The sequence below is a fragment of the Ambystoma mexicanum genome, chromosome 12, assembly GCF_040938575.1.
Source record: "Ambystoma mexicanum isolate Mex_15411 chromosome 12, UKY_AmexF1_1, whole genome shotgun sequence".
Lineage (NCBI taxonomy): Eukaryota > Metazoa > Chordata > Amphibia > Caudata > Ambystomatidae > Ambystoma > Ambystoma mexicanum.
The window spans coordinates 794,811,994-794,832,772 of record NC_090936.1 but is presented as its reverse complement, the minus strand read 5'-3'; the positions used below and the strand labels follow the sequence as shown (position 1 = coordinate 794,832,772).

Sequence of the window (20,779 nt, the reverse complement as noted above, 5' to 3'; positions counted from 1 at the left end):
GTTGTCCTTTAACACTTCGATTTGGGTTTTTAAGTCTAGTAGAGCTGTCTCTGTTCCGTGTTTGGGTCGGAAACCAGATTGTCTAAGGCCTAGAAGATTGTTGGCTTCCAGGTGCTCTTGGATTTGCAGGTATGCTGCACAGTCTAGGATCTTTAGCAGGAACGGGACAGTGGTGATGGGTCGGTAGTTGGTGGGTATGCTAGGGTCGAGGGAAGGTTTTTTGAGCAAGGGGATCACCCAAGCATCCTTAAGGTTGTCAGGGACAGTTCCTGTTTTGAAGGATGCGTTGATGAAGGATGTGATAAATGGGGCCAGGTCGTGGGCGGATTCCTTAATAATTGGGGAAGGGCAGGGGTCGCCCTGGCAGTTGGATGGTTTGATCCTCACCTCCGCAATGGCGAGCGGTGAGAAGGCAAATCGTTTGCAGTTGGGGACGTCAGGAGGGAGGGCCCCTGCTGGGATGGCAGGGCGATTGTCCAGTTTCAGGCTACCATGTTTGGCTGTGATTTTAGATTGAAGCAGGGTGATTTTATTCAGTAACGCTGCCTGAATGTTGGCACACCATTTGCTGTCTTTAATGCAGGTGTCAGGGGGAATAACGGGGGTTTCAAGCTCTTTTAAAATCTTAAATAGTCCCTTGGAGTTGGAATCGGCATGCAGAATGCGATTATTAAGGGATTCTTTTTTTGCCTCTATAATGGCTGCTTTGTAAGTGAGCGAGGCCAGGAGGAAGCCGTCTTTATGCACGTCAGAAGGGTGGCTTTTCCATCGGTTTTCGGCACAGCGTTTGGTTTTACGGAGTATTCTTAGCTGTGGGGTGAACCAGGAGTTCAGGTGAGCACGTGGTTTGGCCTTCCTCAGTTTGATGGAGGCCAAAGAATCTATAGCTGTGAGCATGCTGCAGTTATAGATGTCAGCTAAGACAGTCGGGTCGTTACAGAAAACAGTAGCTGCTTTAAGTGAGGGGAGTAGTAGAGGGAGGAGTTTCTCTTTGGTTATGTCCTTTTTGTTTCTGGTCGGGAGAGCCGGCGCTATCGCGGTCGGGTTGCGGCAGGCGGCTTCAATATTAAAGGTGATAATATTACAATTGGAGCTGGCTAGCCAGTCAAGGGTCCTGCCTTTAGAATGTGTAGGCTCTTGGATGTGCGAGGTGAAGCCGGAGTTGGAGAGGGAGTTTTCCAGATCAAGTGCAATAGGATCTTTAGGGTCACCTAGTCCCAAGTTGAGGTCGCCCAGGATGATGATTTGTGAATTGGTTTTAGCGTTGTCAAGGAGGAGGGTGGATATGTCGCCGACAAAGGAGGCTGCAGGGCCTGGGGGCCGGTAAATTAGGTGGAGGGTGGCTGTTTGTTTGGGTGTTAACGTGAGTTTGACTGACAAAAGCTCAGCTGATTCAAGTTTGGTATTGGTCATTACTCTTAGGTCCAAAGTGATTTTATGGATGATGGCAAGGCCCCCACCTCTAGAGTGGGAGGCAGAGGTACGGTCACATCTCAATATGCTAAATCCAGGTGGTATAGCAAGGGACAGTGAAGGACCGGAGGCAGCTTATGCCAGGTTTCAGCTATGGCAATGAAATCAAGATCTGACGATGTTATAAGGTCTGCTATGTCTAAAGCGTGAGCTGGGAGGGATCTAGCGTTGATAAGGGCGCCTTTGATGACAGGCAGTTTCGCCTCTGTAGAGGGGGGTTTGCTGTTGTTGAGGGCCGAGGGTGGGCCCGGGAGTGTGTGTCGTGTTTGTTTGGAGAGGTTCCAGCGGGTAGGGCGTATGCGGAATCTGGTGCCTAATCTTTTATTTCTAAGAGATGAAGGGCACGGTTGGTTCGGAATAGGTTTGCTAGCAAAGTGTTCCAACCAAAGGGCTGGGTCATTGAGGTAGGGATTGAAGTCGGTAGTGAGGCGTTGGAGGCCTAAGGTGGGTGTCATAGCGGAGGTCGCCATGCGCAGGGTCTGTGGGCCAAGACTGAGGTGAGACATAGTGTCAGGTGGCTGAGGGTGAGTCGGCCGTGTCGGGTACGTGCGTTGGTGAGTGAGGATTGTTGTTTCAGATGGCAGAGAGTGGAACAGTAAATGGAGGAGCGCCCTAAGGAGCATGGTAGATGAGCACCAAAGGGGTAAGCTTTGTAGCTATGGGCAAGTGCAATTACCACTAGGGCGATGCAAAATCAACAATAGGCAGGTTCAATTTTAGCTAGGGCAATGCAAAATCAACAATAGTCAGGTTCGATATTAGCTAGGGCAATGCAAAATCAACAATAGGCAGGACCGATTTTAGCTAGGTCAATGCAAAGTCAACAATAGGCAGGTTCGATTTTAGCTAGGGCAATGCAAAATCAACAATAGGCAGGATCGATTTTAGCTAGGGCAATGTGAAATCAACAATAGTCAGGTTCGATATTAGCTAGGGCAATGCAAAATCAACAATAGGCAGGATCGATTTTAGCTAGGTCAATGCAAAGTCAACAATAGGCAGGTTCGATTTTAGCTAGGGCAATGCAAAATCAACAATAGGCAGGATCGATTTTAGCTAGGGCAATGTGAAATCAACAATAGGCAGGATCGATTTTAGCTAGGGCAATGCAATGCAGATATAAAGGAAGTTAATTTGACAACCTGCACATAGTCCAGGGCTGGAATTCAGCTTCTGCTGTCTTCCATAATTTGCACTTGCTAAACAGGAATGACAGCATAAATGCCCCAATGGCATTTCCTGTACTGTCTGGCACACATTTGGAGAGATTGAGGACATTGCCAAAACACTGGCATAGATAAATCATCAGAGAATGCCATTCCTCCCTCTACTTAACCGTGGCATTCATTTTTGGCCACACTAGGTGTCGCTCTGCAAAACAAATGAGCCAAAACATATACACCCTTGAATATCATAATACAATTGTCCATCTGTTGATGGCAAACAGGCACAATGCAATAGTGTCAGGATTTATCCCTATTGATTGTGTGCATTGACTTACTTGTGCCGACCAAGATGGTGTTTGGCCGGCTCTTCTTCGGTATGCTTACGGTAACAATCCCAATTAAGTAATCACTCCCAGGGTAGAGTCCAGAAAACTGGTAATTCCTAGAAGAAATGAGATTTACTATTATAATGTATTTTTCATAAAAGAGGCACAGGACAATTGTATGCAAGTAATAACGTCAGGAAAAATCAGGATTTAGACCAGTAGCTAGAGCTATGCCTGTTTCTGATGTCACTGCATAAATATACTCGCTCAATCACTCCGCCTGTTTCTGATGTCACTGTATGAATATACTCACTAAATCACTCCATCTTAAAATGAAAAATACAATCCCAATGCAGTAAACATAACAAGCCATGCTACTGGAACTGCTTTAAAGTCACAAGAAATTTACTAGAAAATTATTTTAGCACGTGGACTTGTCCCTCGTCTACCAGATCCTAACGGTCATTGTTAATTTGTGGTAAATTAAATGCTTTATTGTGTGCAAAGAGTTAAAGATAGCACATAGAAATATTCCTTGCATTCTTAAATAAGAGAATGTTCTTCAATGTGCATCTTCATGGGTTACTCTTCGCATAAGGATTGTTTAAAAGACCTGTGAGAAATGCCTTGAGAGACTTCTGACATTGACATTATGCGGTCCGTAAATGTTCAATGGGTACTGGTCGTCTAAAACCATCCAATCCTACAATGATCCAGAGATGGATGTTCCCAAAAATCAAAATGCAATGTGTCTCTTTATGGTCCTGTGTTGTACAGGTCAAGCCAATAATTGCACTGCTCCCAGGCGTAGAGCTGAACATTCAAGCAATCCTTAAAGACCCATGATTCTTTAAGACTAATTGTGAATCTTTGTTGTAAAATTTCTCTTTTGTCGAAGATTTGAATTTTTATGCGGATGATTGTTTCAATCACTCTGGGAACAAAGCTTAGCTCAGTTGTGAGCAGCAAACAAAAATACCCTACCATACACACAGAAATCTGCACAATGCTGATGGTGCCTTACACAACAACTCCTTTGATTATTCTGAATATGGTTACTGGGAGTTGTAGTCCAAAACATCTGGCGAGCCATTGTTTGCAGACTCCTCATCTAGAATGACATGCCAATTTGGTTCTGATCCAGAGTAACAGGAATGGAATTCATACATCTCCGGGATTGGATATAGAATTAGACCATGGTTTAGGAAGGGGAAATTTTATATTTCCCTTCATGCGAAAAAAGTAATCTAATGCCTTGGATTGTGCTTTTACCTTATACAGTGTTATCATTTTTAAAAGGTGTCTCCAAATAATATGCCATCAAAACTGTCAATTTATTAGAAGTTCTTTCGGATGTCCCACAACTACTGTGCATTTCATTACTATCAATGGATGTCAAATGTATATTAGAGTTCCTTGGAAAAGCAGTGCCAATATGTCATATTTATTTATGTTATGTTTGCAGTGTTTTCTTTACTGAGCACTTGTCGTTTTATGGCCCTTTTGCAGCACTTGTAGTGTTCCAAGTACTTCCGCTTTATGGCCAGCCATGGCGGTCCTCTGTCAGTCGTCGACAGAGTTGCAGGGCTTGGGTTTTTAAGTTTGGAGTTTCCAGGTTCGTTTACATACTGGCAGCTGTGACTGTGGTAATGGCTCAGAATTCCCAATGCAGTACGTGATCTCAATTGTGGCCATTTTGGACAATTTTTTCCTCACAAAATGTCAGTGGCGGTTCCCTAGTTGTGAATCATCATTCACAAGAAAGCATATGCCAATTTACGAGAGAAAGAAGAAATCAAACCTTATATGCACACCTTCACTTTCATGCTTTCATGTAAGCGCACTTCTTGTGTTAACTCGTGCTCATGTAAATCAGGGCCGTCATAACCTCACAGTACTGCAACAGCAAGGTTGCTACTACCAGCATCAATGGTACTCATTTATGAACCTAATATGAATTGAAAGTTGAAAGCACTGATCAACATTCTAGTATTCACCCTTCGGAAACAGCCGAATGGATGTTTTAGCCCAATGAGCAATGTTGCCCTTTCGTCGTAAAGTCAAAGGATTCTCAGCAGATGTGTTCAAATTCACTGGGGCTTTGTTTTTATTATTTTTGGTTTTCATCATGTCAAAACTCCCTTTGGCATTGAAGTGCTGTCTACTGTTATTAATTAATAAATACTGTTTTATATTGTTTCCCGAAATTTCAAACTATGATTAATATTTCAGCAACAAGCCCAGAGCTGGGGGGACATTAACCCATTGTTACAGGCTCGAGCAAAGTGGTAATGCCCCCCCCATCGAGGGTCTTATTGCTATTAGGAACTAATAGTTTGGTCAGCGAAAAAACAAAAAAGATGCCACCATGGCTAGTTAGTCCCTTCTCCCTTTCCACAGCGGCATGTCACAGGTTGGTAGTGGACGCGCAGGGAATACTACTGTTCCCGGGGCAGGACCAGGACTAGAAAGATGAAGGTAAGTGTGACAGAAGGGAGTTAAATCTGTGGCAAAGGGGGGTGAGGGACACAGGGGGCACTTACCTTGGTCTCCAGCCCTGAGGAGGCTTGGTACGGTGGGGATGACCATATGGTAATGCCCCCCTCCGAGCATCTCCATTGGCTAGGATGAGAAAGTCACGCCCCTGCCGGGTACTAATAAGATATAGATGTTGAACTTTATACATTTGCCAAGTCATCATTAATGTTTACTCTAATGGGACCGTCTTGGTCCAAGGCCCTCAGGCCAACCTTCACCTCTTTGATAGACGCTTCCCGCGCCTTATCAACTTCCTTTCTTCTCCGGCTGTCTCCCCTCCCCTTTCCTTGGCTACCTTGCCTTCCCCTTCCCTCTCCACCCCCTCCTGGGCTCCTTCTACACCTCCACAGGGCATACCTCTGATCTGTACCCCTCCCCGGAAGTCCTTCAAGGATGGCAACCTTCTCCACATTGCCACTCTTAACTCTCACTCTGCTGTCAAAACATTCCTCTGATATCTGCCGCCTTCTTGAAGAACTTGACCTCAATGTCCTCGGTCTCACTGAGACATGGTTCACGGCCAGCTCTGTCACCAGCTTCGACATGCTCCTACCTGATGGCTACAAGATCCTCTCCGCACCCAGGCCCAACCGTTCTGGTGGGGGTGCAGCCCCTATCTTCCCTGAGTGGATTCTTGCCTCTGTCACTCCTACGCAGACCTACTCCTCTTGTGAATGCCTCGTCTGCAGGCTCTCACTCTCCCCTAGCCATTCCCTTACTGTGGCTACTATCCATCGGGCACCTGGTCAGATTTCTTCCTTCCTCTCTGAGTGGGCGGACCTCTCCTCCTCACTCTTGGCCTCAGCCACCGACTCCTCCTTCTTGGAGACTTCAACATCCACCTGGATGCCTGCTGTCCCCCCTCTGGACTGTTTCGCGACCTCTGTGACTCTCTCTCACTCACCATTCTCCCCTCTGGCCCGACTCGTTCTGCAGGGCACACTCTCGATGTTCTGATCTCCTCAGACCTTACCCTCTCTGTCCATCTCTCCACTCCTCTCTCCTGGAGTGATCACTTTCTCCTATCCTCCCACCTCACCCTCCCTACCCCTCAGGCCAAGCCACCTCCATCACTGCCACCCACCTTCTCGGTCATCCGACCCATGAAGCAAGTGTCAGTTGAGGCTTTCGCTGCCACCTTCTGACCCCTTCCTCCCCCTTTGGCTGAGTCTCACCCTGACACATCCCTCTCCACGCTCCACTCTTCTATATCTGATACTCTTGATATACTTGCCCATGTCATGAGAATCTGCCTGAAGCCCAAAGCCAAGTGTAACTCCTGGTATGACTCTGACATCATCACCCTAAAACGCAAGTGCAGGGTGGCCGAGAGGAAATGGCGTGTTTCATGTTCATCCTCTGACAAGCTGGCCTGCCGCCTGCTGCAAAGGCAATACCAGCTCTCCGCCCTCACCAAGAAAAGAGCTCATATCTAAGCCCGCATCTTTGCGGCATCTAACAACTCGGTTGAACTCTTTAAAATCTGCAAGGAACTGGCCAATCCTGCTGCAGTCTCTACCTCTCCTGTCCCTTCCCAGGCCCTCTGCGCGGCACTGGCTTCTCACTACATTTCAAAAACTCAGGACATCCTGTCCTCACTCTCCTCCCATGGCCCCGCCCTCTATTCCCTGCTCTTCTTCCGGCCCATCTGCAGCCACTCCCCTCCTTCTCTGCCTTTCCCCTTTTCTCTGCAGACGAGGTTTCTAGACAAGTCTGATCTATGAAAGTCTCGTCGAAACAGGTTCACTCCTGTTCCTCCAAAACTAGGAACACATCGACTCCCTGGCTCCTGCCCTGGCGGATTTCTGCAATCACTCCGTCACCATCTTTCCCATCCCCCCTGAAGCACTCTTTTGTGCACCCACTTCTCAAGAAACCCTCTGCCAACCCCTCCTGCCCAGCTAACTATCGCCTAATCTCCATCACCCCCTTCCTGGGCAAGCTCCTGAAGAAACTGGCCATCTCCCAGCTTAATCTCCACACTGACTCTGTTGGTTGTCTTCATAACCATCAGTCTGGCTTCAGAGCTACCAGAAGCACATAAACTGCTCTCCAGGACAGCCATGAAGACCTGCTCTCCAACCTTGACTCTAACACCCCGTGCGTCCTCATCGTGCTTGATCTCTCTTCTGCCTTTGACACTGTCAACCATGCCACCCTGCTCAACCATCTCCGTGATAACCTGGGTCTCAATGGTCAGGCTCTGGCGTGGCTGACTTCTTTCCTCTCCGACCGACCCTCCCAAGTCCAACTTGGGTCCTTCCTCTCGGATATCTTTTTCTCTACCTGTGGTGTCCCCCAGGGATCTAACCTCTCTCCTTGGCTGTTAAACCAATACTTGGCACTCCTTGCCCACCGCATTGCCGCTCTCTGCCCCAATTTTCAGTGCTATGTGGATGATACCCAGCTCATTTTCAGGCAACCCTCGGCCTCCTCCTCTCCTTCCCTCATCTCTGACTGTCTGTCTGCTATCCAGGAGTGGTGTGCCGCCAATGACCTCTGCCTTATTGCCAGTAAGACTGAGATTCTACTCATCGGCACATCCACTCCATCCTTCCCTGCAGCTCTCTGGCTGGCTTCTCTTGGCCCTCTTCCTGCTCCCACCTGCAAGGCTAAAAACCTCGGGGTCATCTTCGATTCCACACTCTCCTTCTCTCCTCACATCTCTGGCGTCTCTAAGAAGTCACACTACCAGCTGCACCTCCTCAGAGGTATTCTTCCTTTCCTCTGCTTCCCCCAGAAGCTCACTGTCTCCAGAGCTCTGGTTCTCTCTAGGCTGGACTATTGTAACAGCCTCTATCTAAATCTTTCTGCCTCTACTCTGCGACCTCTGCAATTTATCCAGAACAGCACTGCGAGACTTGTCCTTGGCCTCAAGCAAAGGGATCGTATCTCTCCAGGACTGAAATCTCTGCACTGGCTCCCAGTGGCAGCCAGGATTAAGTTCAAAACCCTATGCATTGTCCACAAGGCCTTCTGGGGCCTGGGGCCGCAATACCTTCAACTCTCTCTTCCTAAATATCTTCCTCCTCGAGCTCTTCGCTCATCCAACTCCCTCAGGGTCAGTCGCTTCTCCAAGCAACGAGTTGGTGGTAGATCTCTCTCTTCGGCAGGGGCCTCCCTGTGGAACAGCCTTCCTGCCTCCCTGAAACTTGAGGAGAACCATCTCCGGTTCCAGAAGCACCTCAAAACCTCCCTCTTTGCTTCTGCTTTCTCTCCTTCTCCCCTGCTGAATTCCTGGCTGAAACTGCCCTGGTTACCTGGCCACCCTTTCTGATCTCGTGCCCAGGCCCCGCCAGCTGCAGACCTGCACTGCCTCCCTGGCAACCTCGGCACCTGGGGACTGTTTTCTGGATCCCTTCAGTCCCCCTACCAGCATTTATGTTTGCACTTACCTTGCACTTGCCACCAGCTGGCCGTTTTTATTTATCTTATTTATTCTATCCCATGTACTGCACTTCCCCTATCCCTTCCCCCACGCACTTTTTCTCTCCCCCTTCCCTTCCCTCCCTTGCCTCGTCGCACCTTGAAACACTTGTGTATAGGTGCGTTATAAATGCCATATCATATCATACTGCACGCACCTTTGACTGGGACATAACTTGTCATCCTTAAAGAAGCTTTCATTCTTAATGGAGATAATATATCCGTCAAATCTCCCTTGTGCTGGATACCACTCAACAGTTATAGATGTTGTGGCTTTAGTGTAGTTCAGGTATCTGGCAGGGCTTGGTACTGTATCAAGAAAGCAAAAGAAAGTTGAAGAAGCAGCCTCAGTTCCCAATCCACTTCATTGTACATCCTATTCAAACACAGATATTACACCATTTAGGGAAGGAAGAAGAATCTGCATTAGTTTATTTACAAAATCAGTAAATACATTTTTAGTTTTGACTGATTGGTGGCACAGCCACCATTTGCCAACCCTTGCAATGTATATGGTAAATGGCTGTGGCGATGAGTGTGACATTCTAACATTATGTTTAAGGCCCTCCACATGCAAAGTAGTGTGTTATGAAACGATACACTCTGCATGAAATGCTGTGGAGTGCATCCTCTTCAGGTAGACCAGAGTGTACCCTAATAGTGTAAAGGGGAGCTGCAATATTGCCATGAATGTGTTTCCTCACGTTCCACCCCAGCCTCCCACTTCTGGTCAATGATGTGAGTGTCTGAGCTTTTCATTGCAACGGCTTGCAAAGTATAGAAATGCCTGTCAAACTATGTGAGTAACACAAGAGATGATGGTTATAACTTAAACATGGTAATTGCCTAACACCTTTCTGCACAATTCCTATACACAATCCAACACCTAGACTATGCCCTGTCCTTCAGAAGGGTAATCTCCTGCATACTCTAATGCACTTTCACCAGGATGCATTCTTGAAGAGGGGTCCTATGGAGGTCTGTCATTGTGTCCAGTTATGAGGGTGGGTGCTGTTTTGAAGACACATTCTTTCATGGCAATTATGAACCTTCAACTAAACGTGCGTGGCCAAATTCTGGAAACCTTTTTTGACACAAATGATGGAATGCGCAAACACACCCCGGTCACCTGCATCAAAAAAATCACAGAGGACATCAGAATGACATTGTCTATGATGCAAACATTGATGAGCACATTCGGATGCCCTTTTTCAACCTATTTAAGTAATTGGGCAAATCAGAGGTGCATATGTGCATTTGAGAGGCGCCCCAAATCCACAGATGGGATGAACTTCAAAATACACAGAAAACATACTCATTCCCCTGTGCCTATTGGCAGCAGCTGCAGGGGGATGTAAAATGCAAGAGAGGGTCATGTATGACCCTTTCATACATTAAGGGTTACAGCAGTGGTACAAACCACTGCTGCCCCCCTTTTCATTTCTAACCCTCAAACAGGCATAGACTTTTTTTTCTCCATTTGTGAGCGTTTCACAATCCTGAGCCCTTAAGGGACCAGTCACTGTGAAATGCACTCCCAGCACCCAGCTGGATGCTGTGAGCCTGTCATACCTTATTGTCGATGACGTGTGCGAGTGGGCTGGCCATAGAACAAGTTACTTACCAACTGGTAACATTCTTTCGACTGGATGTTCCTCCAATGCATTCCACATCTTTGACATGTAATGTCCACAGCTGTGCACTTCAGAAACTTTTTTGGCAGAGGGCGTCCTGCGTCGATGGCGTCGGGTCCATATCCCTCGAAGGCCTCCGTAGAGGGCGATGTCACAGGATGTTATAAATAGGAGGCATGGCACGTGTAGCCTCAGTTTAAGTTTTTTCCCCCAGAACGTGTGGCACCAGACTCATGTCTGCTGGACTGCACTTAGCCTTGCGGAAAACGGACGCTGCAATCGCATAGGCAATTCTCCTGAGGGGCAGGCTGGGAGGGCCATGTGGAATGCGTTGGAGGAACATCCAGTCGAAAGAACGTTACCAGTTGGTAAGTAACTTTTTCTTCGAATGGATTGTGTCCTCCAACGCATTCCACATCTTTGACAGACTCCCAAAGCAATACCAGTAAATGTGGGAGGGGAAAGAATTTAGAGTACCCAATCAGATTGCGGAATAAAGAACCGCCTTCCCAAAAGCCATATCCTGACCATGGATTGTATCCAGGGAATGTTTTACAAAGGTGTGGATGGAAGCTCATGTAGCAGCATCACAAATATTTCTAATAGGAACACCCCACTGGAGGGCAGTGGAAGGGTCCTTACCCGCCATTCGATAACATTCCATAATGGTGAGGATAATCCACCTGGACAAAGTCTGTTTGGTAACAGCCTGGCCCAATCGGTGTCCAGCATATCCAACAAAGAGTTGATCGTCCACTCTGACCCTGGACAGCTCTCCTAGGATCCAACCGATGGAGTCGCTCCTCTTCCTTACCAGGATGAGGAGGAGGATAGAAAGATGGGAGAACCACCTTCTGACTCAAATGAAATTCAGAAACTACCTTAGGTAGAAAGGAGGGACGTACTCGCAGTACTACCCTATCCTTGTGAAACACAGTAAAGGGCGGCTTAGATGAAAGTACCTGCAATTCACTCACTCTGCGAGCGGAAGTAACCGCAACCAAGAACACAGTCTTAAAGGACAGTAACCACAAAGGACAAGAGTGCAAAGGTTCAAACGGAGCACCCATGAGAAATTTCAAAACCAAATTTAAATCCCAAACTGGCACCTGGAAAGAGGACGTTGGGAATACATTAATCAGTCCTTTAAGAAACTGAGAAATACAAGGAATCTTAAAATAAGAACATTCTTCAGACGAGCGCTAAAAGATAGACAGCACTGCCAGGTAACCTTTCATGTTACCTACTTGAAGGCCCCTGTGGGACAAAGAAAGTAAGAAAGACAAAACCATAGGAATCGAGCACTGAAAAGGATCAACATTGTGATCCCTGCACCAGTCGCAGAACTTACACCAACGGCAACGGTACAGGGATTTTGTTGCAGGCCGCCTGGCCGAAAGCAACACCTCCATCATGTCACCCAGGATATCGCAATCCTTATACCTCAACCTTCCAGATACCAAGCATGAAGGTTGAGAGTCTTGACCTCTGGATGGAGAACCTGACCCCCCTTGTGCGAGAGCAGATCCTCTCGGCGGGGAAGACGGCGTGGAGGGCAGATGGACATTTCCAGAAGGTCTGGGTACCACGCTCTTCTGGCCCAATCTGGTGAAATGAGGATCATGTGGGAACCGAACCCCTGTAACGTCCGCAACACTTGAGGAATGACGGGGACTGGAGGAAACATGTATAGCAGTGGGAATGACCAATCCACCACAAACGCGTCTCCTAAGGCTCCTCTTGGAGGAAATTCCCTTGAGCAGAATCTCTCGCACTTCCGGTTGACACTGGTGGCGAAGAGATCCACTTGCGGGGTTCTCCAAGGGGTGAAGATCTCCTGAAGGACTTCCTGAGCCAACTCCCACTCATGGAAGACCGCGCTCTGCCTGCTCAGAGCATCCGCCGCCGCCTTGTCGTCTCCGACCAGATGAACTGCCGAGATCGAAATTTCCTGTTGGATGGCCCAGAACCAGAACTGCATTGCCTCTCTGCACAATGGAAGTGACCCTATCCCCCCTTTTTGTTGAGGTAATGCATGGCCACTGTGTTGTCCGTCATGATCAGGACACTCTTCCCCCGTACAGTGGGCAGAAACACCTTCAGGGCTAGCCTGATAGCCCTCAGCTCTAACAAACTGATGTGGAGTCTGGACTCCGACAGAGACCAACGACCCCTGGCGGTCAGGTTGTTGGCATGAGCGCCCCATCCTGTGAGGGAAGCATCCGTCACTACCGTCACCTCTGGCCACGGTTGCCGAAACTGTTCCTACCTCATCAGGTTCCCTTCATTGGCCCACCAGAGAAGATCCTGGGAGACCGAGAGTGGAATCTGAATGGGATCCGACATCTTACCGGATAACTGTGACCACTGCATCTTGAGAGCCCACTGCAGGGATCTCATCCGCAGCCGGGGCTCTGGCACCAGAAAAATGCAGGCTGCCATGAGGGCGAGCAACCTTAAGAATTCGAAAGCGGGGAGACTCTGGGCATGTTAAAACTTGTCCACCATCTGCACAATGGGATGAGCCCTTACCTTGGGAGGCGAACACTTCCCCAAGGACGTGTCTAGATCAGCCCCGATGTACTGTAGCTGTTGGGAAGGTGTCAGATGCGACTTCCTGAAATTCAGGGAGAAGCCCAGACTGTGGAGAGTGCAGCAGGTGACACCGAGATGATCCAACGCCAGCTCGGAAGAGCGCACCCAGATCAGCCAGTCGTCCAGGTAGGGGTAGACGTGAATCCCCCCTCGCCTGAGGTCCGCAGCCATCACCACCTTTAGCTAGGTGAAGACCCTCAAGCGGAGGTCAATCCGAACGGCACGACCCAAAACTGAAAGTGCGAGTCACCAGGTACCTGTGTGCGGGATGAATCGGCACATGAAAGTAAGCATCCTTGAGGTCCAGAGACACCAACCAATCCTGAAGTTGAAGGGCTTGGAGGACTTGAGAAAGAGTAACCATCTTGAACTTGTCCTTCCTCAGAAGTTTGTTCAATCAAGTCCATGATGTGTCTCAATCCCCCCTCTTTCTTTGGAATCAAAAAATAAGCAGAATACCATCCCTTGTTCCTCTCCGCTACAGGCGCCAGTTCTATAGCACCTTTCTCCAGCAGGCTCAAAATCTCCTGCGCAAGGAGCGGATCCCGAAGCTTCAAAGAGAGTTTCCCTGGTGGATTGTCGTGAGGCTGCTGAAGGAAGGAAAGGCAGTAGCCGTGGGCAATGGTATCCAGAACCCACGCATCTGAAGTAATGGCACGCCATTCTTCCAGATGCTGAGACAGTATGCCCCCAAAACGGCAAACTTGGGACATGGTCTCACGATTATTTGGAAGCGGCTGCAGCAGTGCCTGAAGGCAAAGAGGCAGCTGCCTGAGCGGCTTTAGCACCACAATTTCCCCGACCACCACGGGTACTCTTCCGCTGGCCCCTTTGACTGGCGGCCTCTCTCATTCTACCAAAGGAGGAGTAGTAGCGAAAGGAACCTCCCCTCCACTGCTGTCTGCTGTCTCCTAGGACGAAAAGGCAGAGGTTGATGCACCGCAGCACTTAAAGATTTCACCGCAGCTTTTGAGCTCTGCAACCTCTCAAGGCTCTCGTCAGCCTTGCTGCCAAACAAATGGGCACCATCAAAGGGCATGTTAAGAAGACGGGCCTGCACATCCGGAGCAAAACCCGACTTCCGCAACCACGCAAATCTGCATATAACAGTGCTCACAGCCATGGATCGGCTAACACTGTCAGCCGTATCCAAACCCGACTGAAGGGATTCAAACATGGCATCCTTACCATCCTGCACAAGAGCAAGGAACCCATCCCTTTCTTCCCCCTCTGGAATATGCTCAGCCGCCAAAGAAACACAATTCCACAGAGTGTATGAAAACCTTGCCAAGGCACACGTGGCGTTGGCCGATTTCTGGGCCATTCTCCCAGCAGAAAATGCCTTCCGGGCCCAACCGTCGAAGCGCTTGACGTCCCTATCTGGAGGGATGGTAGGGTACGCTGCCTGCCTTGAGGTAACTATAGCCGACTGAACCACCAATCCTTTGGGAGTGGGGTGAGTAGACAAATAGCTGGGGTCACTAACGGAAGGGCGGTATTTCTTGGTTAAAGACTTATTAACAGCCGGAAGAGATTCCAGGGACTGCCAAGCAGCTGCCACCCTTTTCTGCAAGGTAAAATGAAATGGCAAATCAGGGTCAGAGGACGGACTTTGATCCAAGATGTCCGTCAGATCATCCTGCACAAAGTCTTCAGGAGGAGTAGACAAGCCCAGATACTCTGAGACTCGCACCATGAGTCTCCTATAAGAAGACACCGCATGAGACCCCGGCTCAGGTCTACCAAATTCCACTTCCGGGGAAGTGTCCAGCACACTTGCATCATGGAGGGTCTGCTTCAATTCCTCCAACTGACTGTCACCAGAAAAAATTGGAGCATCATTAAGATCACCAGGTTCCTCAACCTCAGACCTTTCCTCCTCTTCAAAAATATCATCCAGAGGTGGTTGAAACCCAGGTCAGGGGATAAAAGAGGGCCTGGAGGCCAAAACCAGCCTCACCGACTTCGACGAACGAGTCGACACCGGCCCCGAGCCCACAATAGGTTGCTGCGGTCTCGCTGGGGATGAGGACCGAGACCTAGAGCCACGTCTCTTGCGACCTTTCGATTCCTTGTCCGTACAGGACCTCGATGGCTCCCGATGATTGTCACGTCACGAACCCGAGCCCGAAGGCGTGAGAGCCACGGAACAAGTCCGATCCTGGCCAGCTTCGTCAGAAGGCGCGACCAGACCCATGTCCTGCGACTGAAAAATCGCCCTCATGGATTTCTTAAACGCCGCCCATTCCTCTGGAGTCAAAGACTTCGTAGGGCACGAAACCTTCCTCGAGGCACCATCCTCCGAGGAGGACGGGGAAAGCGACCGGTGACGGCGCTTCCTTGAGTGCCAGGAGGAGGAAGACGAGTGGCGGGGACCACTCCGGGACCGAGATCCCCAGGAATCCTTCCGACACGGAGAGTCGCCCCTCGAGTTGTCAGTGGAAACCAACTTGGACTTGAACTTGGAAGTCTGGGACTTAACAGGCTTAGAACCCCTACCTACCTGGAGCTTCCCCTTCCGCTCCCGCAAGGCCTTGGCAGTCAGCGACTGGCATTTTGTGTCGTGCAACTCGCCCAGGCACCACAACCAAATCCGGTGGGGGTCTGTGAGTGACATCTTCGACTTGCAGTCCCGGCAGGTCTTAAAGCCAGACCTCGAAGTCTGAGGGGTCGATGAGAAAGACATCTTCTACGAAGAAAACACACGAGGCGCGCCGAGTCTCATGAAGTTAACACGTTTGCGCAAAAAACAGAACTGAGGCTACGGGCGCCGTGCGTCCTATTTATAACATCCTGTGACGTCGTCCTCGACGGAGGCCTTCAAGGGATATGGACCCAACGCCATCGACGCAGGATGCCCTCTGCTGAAAAAGTTTCCGAAGTGCACAGCTGTGGACATTACATTTGTATTTTGTATTTTATTGAATTTATATAGCGCTTTAATTCAAAGTGTTTTACATGAGGAACAAGAAAATATACAACAAGCATAAAATGGCAATTGAATCACAACCAGAAAACAGTACATGGAACAATTTACATTTTTGCTGAGGTAAGGTGAGACTAGAAAGGGACCGAGGTGTGAGAGGGAATGGGAGGTATAAGTGGAGGTAGAAGCAGAAGAGAGGAGGCGAGAAGGTGTGAGGGAGAAGAATAAGACTAGAAAAGAGCAGGAGGTGGGGTAGGAGGGAGTAGAGAGGAAGGAGAGGGTGAGGAAGTACAGAAGAGAGGGAGTAAGAGGTGAGGGATGAGGTAGTCAAAGATGTGAGATGCGTTGGAGGACACAATTCATTCGAAACATCATTTTCACGGTGGCACAGCCCCTGGAGATGTGCAGTCCATCTTTGTGGATAAGGTGATAAGTGCTGTCACACATATGGGGCATCTAAAAAGTGCATCCTCTGCTCTCTTTTTAGATACTATTTTTTCTTCAACTTGGGCCTGTTGTCTTTACTAGTAAAGAAGTCTTTGGTAAATTGGTGTGAATGTTCCTCTTCTTACAGAAACCACATCATGTAATGACAAGCAATCCCAAAACACTCAAGATCAGATGCCTAAACACCAAGGAACTTGAGGCTACTTGTCAGAACTTGGGGCTACTTGTCTGGATTGCTGTCTGTGCACATCTCGAAGATGCTAACTTGTCGAAACGTGCATCTTTGCATGACCACCATAGTCCCAATCATGAGCGAAAGGCAGTAATACTGTGCAGCGCAGTGGGGGTGCCGGTCTAGCTTCATAAAGAAAGTGCCATTGTGGGTTCCCCCGGCACATATTCTGGAGTGAATTCCCTGCTGTGTGTGCCATTGCACCCAGATCAGGCCCATGGGGGAAGGGGCAGGGGTCTGTGGTCTACTGTAGGAAGTGAGTCGCAATGAAAAGAAATGAGGTGTACCAAGACTGAAAGGCTTTGTGTTCCTGCCCACCGCAGTGTCCACATATTAAGTGATGGGGCACACTCACCCATATTTATGCTGGTTACATAAAAGATGCTCTATATATCGAGAGCATACATGGTCAGCACCCCGCTTTACATCACTTACTTTCATTGTGATGGGGCCGTGCTTTGACAATACGGCTGTAGAATAGTACGTGATGGTGCATAAAAGGAACATTATAAAATAGTAACACATTGCAGATTAATAATCACACCGCCAGACACTCATGCAGGCAAGCAATTAGATGGTCTAAATTAAATGGTCTTCCAAAAAGAGCAGCAAATAGAAAGAAGAAACTGAAAAGAAAGTTGAAGAAAATTTCAATAGGACAATGGAAGGGGGGCAAGAAAAGTAAAAGAAAGGAAACGGCAGCAGGCAGAGGTGGTACATGTTGATGCAGATAGAAACGGAAAAGAAGAAAGGAGCAGAGCGGTAGGTGTTGAGAGAGTAATCAGTGAGGAAAGGTAGTGGTTATCCAGGCAGTCAGGAATGTTTACACGAACCGGAAGCATTAAAAGAGACCCAGTGTAGTCAATCGAGGTGAGGGGAGAGATGTGGAAAGCGATGGAAACACGAGTGGAAGCTGCAAAGAACCACGTGACAAGATATAGGCAGGGGGGGGGAGGGGAGCGGAGGGGTAGTCAGGGCGATGGAAAATAAGTGGATACGGCAGATCGAGCTGATAATATACAACTGGAACTGACAGGTAGAGGCAAGTCTAGAAATGATGGAAGATGATGGAAACATCTCGAGCAGATAGAGAGGAGGAGAGGGAGAGAGAAAGGAAAAGGGGAGGAGATGGAGAGAGAGAGGGCTGGAGGAGGAAGAGAGATCAAACGAGAGAGAGGGGTGTAGAGAGAGGAGGAAGTGAGGGAGACCAGAGAGTGAGAGGAGGAGAATAGAGAAAGAGAGCAAGAGAGTAAAGAGGAAACGAGAGGGCGGGAGCAAAGAGAGAGACATAGAGAAGGTAGAGAGAGGAACAGACAGAGGGGGATGGATAGAGAGCGAGATGAGGAAGATTGGGGGAGAAGAAAAGTGGAGAGAGACAGATATCAAGGGAAAGGGAGATAAAAGAGGAGGGAGAGAGCGAGACAGAGAGAGAAGGGGAGAAAGAGAGAGCGACAGACAGAGGAAGAAGTGAGGGAGACCAAGGTAGGAGAAAGAAAGAGAGCAAGAGGGTAAAGAGGAAGAAAGAGGGCGAGAGCAAAGAGAGAGGGGGATAGAGATGGGAGAGGGGAGAACGAATGAGGGGGACGGATAGATAGATAGATGGGGAAGAAAAGTGGGAGACAGAGATCAAGGGAAAGAGAGATACAAGAGAGGAGGGAGAGAGATAGAGAGAGAGAGAGAGAGAGAGAGAGAGAGAGAGAGAGAGAGAGCTGGGGAGAGAGAGCTAGAGTGAAAGTGGCAAAAAGGGGACGGGGAGGGCAACAATGAAATAACGGGCAGAGCAGAAAAGGAGATCATTTTCGTTTTATTATAATGTAGGTGGAGGAAGCGAGAAGTCACCCAGTGATGTACAGCATAGAGACACTTAGAAACAGCAGAGTTGAGTGAGTCAGAGAAGGACGTGAATGAAACAAAGATGTATGTGCCTTCAGGGAAGTAGGGAAAGGAACGACTAAAGGAACAGATCATGGCAACAAGAGAAGTGCAGACAGAAGAAGTTATGAGTGCAGTGGTAACGGTAAAACAACGCGCTATTCTAGATACCTCCAGTTCTAAAAATATCACCTAGACATGAGTGGGGCTTGCTTGGGCATTGTATCGCATGAGGTACATACAAAGTACCGAGCTTAGTACATAGGACAAATGTGGGTTATTTACTCCACGCACTTCTTTCCTTTGGACGCCAAGCTGCAAGTATCCCGTGCCATCCCAACTCATAGTTAGATGGTATTGTAAAAATATTCAAAACGCCCCATGGTTTTACCAGTATTGCCACACTACTGGTGAATAGGAAGGTGGATAAACACTAAGATACGTTACTGACTGGGATGATGTTAGTTAGTATCTTACCTGTCTGTGTTTCTATGAACACAGATTCGCTGTCTTTAAAATGTTCTTTTTCTGTTCGAACTGAAAAGTTGTAATGTGTCCCTGGAATCAAGTTGGAAAACACTGCGATTTCCTCCAGAACCTTTTGGACCTTCAAATAGAACAACAAAAAAACAATATGTATAAACTGCATTTAATATTATTTTTCAAAATTGATCACTTCAGGTGAACCGTGAATATTTAGGACATGGATCTCTCAGACGTTACTTGAGCGCCATTAAGGGCCCGGGTTGACCCTAGTGGTTTGCCTTGCAGCTCCCGTTCTCGTTACACTCCCAGGTTGGAGAAGATCCCTCTTTGCGATTCGGTTCCAAGGAATGAGTAGAGATATTCGTGTTTTTATGCATGACTTCAATCCCATAGGAACCAGGGAAGAACGGATGGCCAGTGCCTCCATGACATGGCAACTAACGGCTGGGGCCCCTTTACGGTCATTGGGTGTCTCCTGAGGATTTTGATCAAATTCTTTTAATTTAATCAGCGTCAATGGATGTGTGAAAAGTTATTTCGTTGTCAACACGTCAATGTCATGTGATGTCGGAGATGGTCAAAGAGTGTGTGATGTCTCACACACTACATATTCAATGTTGGTACAATTGTGTCTGCCAAGACCTCAGGATTATGCTACAAGCTTTGCACAGAATCTCTATGTAAGCTTTGGATCTCCAAATGTTTTGGATAGTACATCGCCTCCGTCTAAGCGAGCATAGTCGATGGGAAGGGGTCCGAGGAGTCGTACTCCAAAACCTCAGAAGAGAAGGAGGTTGCAGATCCCTGCTGTGGGCGACTTGCTTGGCCGATAGCTGTCTTAGGTGAAAACAGGTTTGAGTGTGACCTTACATGTTATTTGGCAGGTGTGAGTGTGACCTTGCATGTTATTTGGTTGCTAATAACATTAGTTCCTACACTTTCTAGACTGTTTGTTTCCTGCAGTAGTTTTAGTGCGTGAAAGAGTATGTATCAGCTTTGTGTCCTAGTGTCTTGCTCGGCACCAGCGAGGGCTATTAATGTGTTTCCTGCTCACCCTGAAAGTTACTTTCGCTTAGGCATTTACTGCAGTGCAAATGTATGGTTTTTGTACGTGATTACATTGTAGGAATAGCTTAGTTATTCCTGTATTTGAGGTGCCACAATCCAAAGGGGCAGGTTTCATGTGAATCCTCCTTCTCTAAAGGGACAGGTGGGGACAGTAAGGGAAAGTTCTATTGCATTTCCCCTTGTCCGATCGCTTTGACCCTTCTTTTTCTTTCACCAGACTCTCTTCCATCCAGTCCATTGGGTATTTAGAGGTTTTTGAAGTAGGTGGCGTCGTGTGAGCACTTGTTGGGCTTTTTGAGGTATGCTTAATCAACATGAATTGCTCAATTAATGTTTTAGTTTTTATTTCCTGTGCAGTTTCCAGCGCTTTTCTAAGCCTTTTGTGACCACCTTACAATACCACCAATCAATATGCTCTATAAAATGAATAATCAGGTAGACAAAACACAAAGTTGCTATTTTGCTGCAACTCAAACAAAAGCATAAAGCTTAAAAAATACATTTCAAATAATATAATTTATGTAACAAAGTGAGGGACGTAGCATGCATTAACAATGACACAGTGTTCCCTAAACTCACTCATTGCTCAC

General features: G+C 47.9%; 1 protein-coding gene across 12 annotated transcripts in view; it reads right to left on the bottom strand.

Annotated features, from left to right (window-relative positions):
- The window catches only part of PTPRQ (protein tyrosine phosphatase receptor type Q), a 2,012,995-nt gene that overhangs the window by 1,605,383 nt on the left and 386,833 nt on the right, over positions 1-20,779 (bottom strand). For all 12 annotated transcript variants that reach the window (XM_069629300.1, XM_069629298.1, XM_069629293.1 and 9 more), the window contains 3 exons: positions 19,113-19,242; positions 9,088-9,238; positions 2,975-3,081 (listed from right to left, as the gene is read on the bottom strand). In XM_069629300.1, coding sequence (XP_069485401.1) covers positions 2,975-3,081; positions 9,088-9,238; positions 19,113-19,242 — 388 coding nt within the window. The remainder of the gene's footprint in view (positions 1-2,974; positions 3,082-9,087; positions 9,239-19,112; positions 19,243-20,779) is intronic.